Raw genomic sequence first — 5,722 nt, 5'->3', positions numbered from 1 at the left:
CTTTTAGTATACAGTAACATCTTCGGCTTCATATCCCATCCCTAAAATCAAACGTCAAATCGTTTTGGTGTCGGCATAATACGAACGAACTTAACCAAGGGCAAACATAATATATATATGTATCTATCTACCAATGATGTGAAGGCAGACTATAGATACAAAAAAGTGTATGTATAGAATGTATATATATATATATATATATATATAATTGATGAATCAGTGGTGAGATTGCTTGGTTTTAAATCAAAGTCATTGTGATTTCAAGGCTTGTAACAGTAATAAAGAAGTAGAGAAAACGTTCACGTCAAYCTTTCGAAACATTCTCACCTTCTTTCATCTAAACCTGTTGTTTTCTTTCACCTGATCTCGATTGAACCCTTCCAACTAAACCTCCACTTCCCCTTCCACTTCCACTTCCAAATCTATCATCTCATCTTCTTACCACCATTTTCCATTCATTATTCTCTTACACATCAAACCTCCAACACCACCAAAAAAAATGGCAGCCAAGTCTGATTTCGCTCAAAAGCTGCTGAATGATCTCCGTGTTCGGAAAGAACGAATGGGTGCGTCTCGTACCAATGCTACGGCCAGAGGTAACGTCTTCCGTTCGGTTTTCCATACGTTTTCTCGCTTGTTTTTTCGTTTTCAAATTGGTATTTTAATTGCACGTTATGTGTTTTAAAATGGGTTATCGYTGGTTTTTTATATAAATGAATAATTGTTCTGAATTTCCAAGTTGAAAATTTCGATTGTTGACACTTAAAAGTCAAAGTTAAGCAAGATCAAGATTCGTGTTCAATGGCTGGAAGTGATTCCAAAATTGTTACAGCCATAAAGGGAAAAGCTTGATCCAGTGAGAGTAAGTGCAAGAAACTTTCCAAATACGAACCAATAAATCGTGGTGCATGTTCTTAGATTCGCAATTCCATTATATTTTATTCCGATGTGGGGTTCGAGGGGTAGAACCGTATCCCTCGAAAATCCCTTGAAAACTATTCCATTCAAAATCATTCAAAAAATTCCGTTGAAAATTCGTCGAAAATACTAACAGAATAGTATTCTAATTGCACTTTATGTATTTTAAAGGGGAAATCAACAATTTTTTATATGAATAAACAAATGCTTCATAATTTCAAAATTATTTTTTTTCATGTTGACAACCAAAAGTCAAACTCGAGTTAGATGRGAATTCGTGTTCAATGGGTTGAAGTGATTCCGAAATTGGTCGAACTTTCAAGAAACTTTCCAAATACGAACCAATAAATTAATCACGTGATTTGATGGGTGTTTAATGATGCACCAAAACCATAAAGAAAACAAGGTTGCATTAATAATAGGTGTTATAAAAACGATTGTAAGATTATGTGAATATTTATGTTTAAAAAACTTTTAAAGAGAAATAAAATAATATATATGCAGAAAAACACAAGCCAAATGATTATATTATAATTTGATTCGGTCGTATTAAATGCTATATTTGATTATTAAATGTCTTAAGTAGTTATTTTGACTTTTAAAAGACAAAGCTGATTTCATTTGTGTTGATGAACAGACGCGTATAGAAACCCAGGAAACATGCAGAGAGGATCTCGACAAACCAAATCACTTGAATCAGTAGGTTAATTAATCCATCAAGTCAACCCTAATTAATTTAATTAATCACACCCTTTAATCACTGGTTTCATTTTCTTAATTGCAGATCGGTGGACCTAAAATGGCGAACCAACGGTTCACCTCTTCTGGTCGACCTCCCGCCATTAAAGAATCATCACAACAGATTGTTTCTTACGCAGGTGGCCGGAACCAAAGATCAGAACCCATCGGAGATTTATCCATGGCCTTCACTTACGCCGTTAAAAACGGGGGAAAACTCATGAACATGGATTTTTCAGGCTCTGCTAACACYAACACAATGATAGATTTCTTCCACCAGATTGGCCGGAGATCGCTGGACGCCGGAAATGGTCGAAACGACCGGAGTATAGTGCAGCATCGTCGTCATTCGAATGCCGGCATGCCGCCAGCTCTCACCGCCTTTCAAATCAAAGAGATATCGAAAGGGGTTCAGAATCTTTACGAAATAATACGATCGAGTTCTAACAGGATGAACGTTTCGATGGAAGTAGGAAAAGAGTTGCTGAAAGGGGCTAAGGGATTGGAAGAGTCTTTAAGGATGCTYGTGAACCTGCAAGAAGCTTCGGAAATGATGGTTAGTCCGCAACGCAAGAGTCAAATCACGTTGCTGGAGGTCGATGATGACGATGATGGAGCCGATGGTTCGAAGATCGTGAACCAGAACCAAGTGGCTTTGCCAAGATTCTCATTCGACAAGCCTTCTAAACGGTCCCATGTGCCGTTAACCGATGCTAGTTCTTCTACGTTAAYGACTTATCGGACGTCCGCTAGTGCGGAAAGCATTAGAACGGTTTCTAATGCGAAAAACACCTCGAATCRTGCAGAAAAAGGGAGGATTTCAAACGTAATTGCGAAACTAATGGGCCTAGAAGAAGTTCCTGGAAAGCTCGATGAACCGAAGAATGTCGAGCCACGAATAGCGACCACGGAAAAACAAGTTAACAAGATACCGAAACCAGTGAAAGACGCGATTGTTACGTTAACCGATCGAAAATCCCAACAAATCCAGGACTCAAACACAAATGGGGTGTCAAGACCTCTGCGGACGTCCGCAGGTACAAAACAAAACACCACCACCCGTTCAGATATGATTCCCGAGAAGCCCGAGAGACGATCTAACAGTGAAAGGAAAGAGAAGAAACCACAAAAGCGCAGAACCCCGGAAATTGCRTCGAATCTGCAAGTCGAGAAGAAGAAAATGACTCGAATCGAAAAGAGTAACGAGATCAGATTGGTTCCAAGAAACAATCAGAATCAAGAACCACAAAAAAGAACCCAAAAGAGTAAACAAGATTCACAGCAAATCAAACACAGCCATAATCAAGTTAAACCCAAGGATTCACCTTCAAAATACCCAAAAATCCAACCTTTTGAAGAGAATCTAAAAGCTAAAGATGCAACTCCAATGGCACAAGAATCCAAACCCGAAAGAACCGAAGCCAAAGTGCAACCACCKGTTGCGAAAGAGAAGGTCGTGGCACGAAAGAAGGTTGACTTAATGGCGGTAAATCGATCTGAAGCCCTTCGAAGGAAAGATGAGGTATTGAACAGAAGGAATGGAAKCCGAAACAACTTAGAGAGACAATCAAAGCATAAACTTTCGGTTTTGAAAGAAACTAAACGTAAAGACGTCCAGCAGTTAGGTCCGACCCGTTCGAAACCAGAAGAAACGAGCAGCAAGAGATCGAATTCGAAGAAATCGGAATCAATAACCCGGTTTGATGACAATGTAAGCTTACATTTACCTTCACACTACAACAAAATGGGCATTTTAGACCTTCTTAAACGCCTTGGTTTTGACCGGGGCGGTTGACCCCTAGTCTATGCGGTCGACGGGGCATCCAATGGCTTCAAAATGCCGATTTTATGCGAGCCGACTAATCCCAGGGCAACCACCTGCTTTGCAGATAGCCCGGAGTCACCGCATTTGAACCTCCGTGACCACAAGGGRATTTTTATTCCTCCTTGGATTTGAACCYGGGACCTCCTGGTACTTTTGACCTTTGGAGCCAAGCTCAAACCAATCRGGCACCACCCTTGTGGTTATCGTACCATCAGTTGTTAAACAAGTCCGTAAACTCATCTTGTGGATATCGTTTTCATGATGCAGATTACAAACACAATCTCTTGTGTACCCATACGCGAAAACGACATCAAGATCAAACCTCAAGAACCTTCTGAAATCGTTGTAGCTGTTAGAAAGCATGCATCGAGTGACAGAATCATGGAGACTAGTAATCCACCGGAAACCAAACCGAAAAAGGTATTCTCGCAAGTCGTATTGACCGATCAAGAAAAGCAACTCAAGGAGATTCTGATAAAAGATCAACTATTTCGAAGCACAGCCGAAGCCCTTTTCAAGCTCAACATTCCCGTCGGTTTTCTTCACGCCGATGATCATAACCATCATGGYGACGAAACTAAGGTGAAGTTAGAATGCGGGCACGAAATCTTGAGGCGAAAAGCACGCAGCCAAGAACTATCGGCTCACCCGTACATGAAACCATCGGTTGGTTGCACGACCATAAGGTTTTTAGACGAATTGGTTAAACAATTGTATAAAGATTTGGAGGGATTAAGRTTATATGGTAGGAATGCCCAAAATGAAGTCGATGAAGCGGATTATTTGCATCATATGCTCGAGAGAGACATTTATAACACGAATCCTGACACAAATAGTTTTTGGGACTTCGGTTGGCATACAATGACGTTTGCRTTTGTGGAAAAAGACGCGTTCGTTAAAGAGGTGGAACAAGACTTGCTTTGTGGGCTCGTGGACGAGATCGTCGACGAGCTGTTGAGCGTGAGATTACGCTTTTGATCGAATAAGGAATCGAACCAAAAAAAGATCGTGAGATTGAGTGAAACTAGTTTTTATTTATATGTATAGAGGAATTCATCGAGTTTTCTTATAAAAAAAAAGCTGTGTGGTCAATTTATAAATTTGTAAAGTTTTGTGGTCAAACTTTAATCAGAAAAATTTGTACACGTACATTTTATTTTAGTATTCAATATCATAACAGGCGTTCCATTGTCGTCCAGCGGTTAGGATATCTGGCTTTCACCCAGGAGACCCGGGTTCGATTCCCGGCAATGGAATTTTTTTGCAGTATTTCTTGCTTTTTTTCACAAATTAAAACCTCTAATTTTCACATCGGTTATGAGTTTACGAAGTCGGAGCACGACAATACGTACCACAAAGACCTCGACTTTTTGTTTCATAATCTTTTAGAAATTTTATTGTTTATGGTTTCATCTAGAGAACTTGTGATTGTACGTTTAAAGACATACATAACTTGCACTTAATCGAAGTAGCTAAAGGGGTTTTTGCATTTAAACTAGTAAGATTTACGTACAGCTGATACTTTAATATCTGCCGACTGTTCGACAAAATGTTAACTATATACGTAATRCGTAATTACTCTTACGGTTGAATCAAGATCATTCAGGATTACTTGTCTATGATTTTGAATTAGTGGGGTGATTAACTCTGTAAAAGATGTGTTCCCTTCATCTTTACCAGAAAAAGTCAAGGCTTGATTGTGAAAAGATATTAACATCAAACAGTTCCAAGCAAATAAGACAATAGCAATAACCCATGAACCTTTGACAATGATTAAACCCAGACAAAGAAAAAGTTCATTGGAAACCTTTAGACATAACTATAAAGGTGGTGCCTGATTGGTTGGTTTGAGTTTGGATTCCAAAAGTTAAAAATGTCTGGAGGTCTCAAGTTCAAATCCAAGAAGAAATAAAAATCCACTTATGGTCACAGAAGTTCAATTACAGTGACTCCAGATTACCTGCTGCCCACAAAGCAGATGATCGTCCTAGAATTAGTCGACTCGCATAATGAATTGGATATCTATGTTAATAAARAAAGAGTTTGCAAAGATGCAGGTAGTTACCATACCCATGAAGAAAAAATGGGGAAAATGAAGAGAAGAGATAGTGAATGTAATAGATATAATATATATAKAGAGAGATAGGTTATTTTGTTAATTTAATTTTTAATGTTAATTATGTTAATCTAGTAGACCAATATGATTCATTGTTTATGGTAGGTTTTAATAAGGTATTGATT

The 5,722-nt window shown here is 38.7% G+C and overlaps 1 protein-coding gene and 1 non-coding gene across 2 annotated transcripts; both read left to right on the top strand.

The window, feature by feature from the left end:
- Positions 1-391: 391 nt before the first annotated feature.
- LOC112514167 lies at positions 392-4,513 on the top strand (the record flags this gene model as incomplete). Its single annotated transcript, XM_025120499.1, has 4 exons — positions 392-656; positions 1,556-1,617; positions 1,703-3,367; positions 3,749-4,513. Coding segments are annotated over 4 exons (2,703 nt in total), but the record flags the coding sequence as incomplete, so codon positions are not given.
- A 152-nt stretch (positions 4,514-4,665) lies between these two features.
- TRNAE-UUC lies at positions 4,666-4,737 on the top strand. The gene has a single exon. It is a non-coding gene; the product is annotated as a tRNA-Glu (tRNA).
- The last annotated feature ends 985 nt before the right edge of the window (positions 4,738-5,722 follow it).

Source organism: Cynara cardunculus (assembly GCF_001531365.2).
Source record: "Cynara cardunculus var. scolymus isolate 2C chromosome LG 6, CcrdV1, whole genome shotgun sequence".
Taxonomy (NCBI): Eukaryota; Viridiplantae; Streptophyta; class Magnoliopsida; order Asterales; family Asteraceae; genus Cynara; species Cynara cardunculus.
The sequence above is the reverse complement of the archived record's forward strand: the minus strand, read 5'-3'. Positions and strand labels throughout refer to the sequence as shown.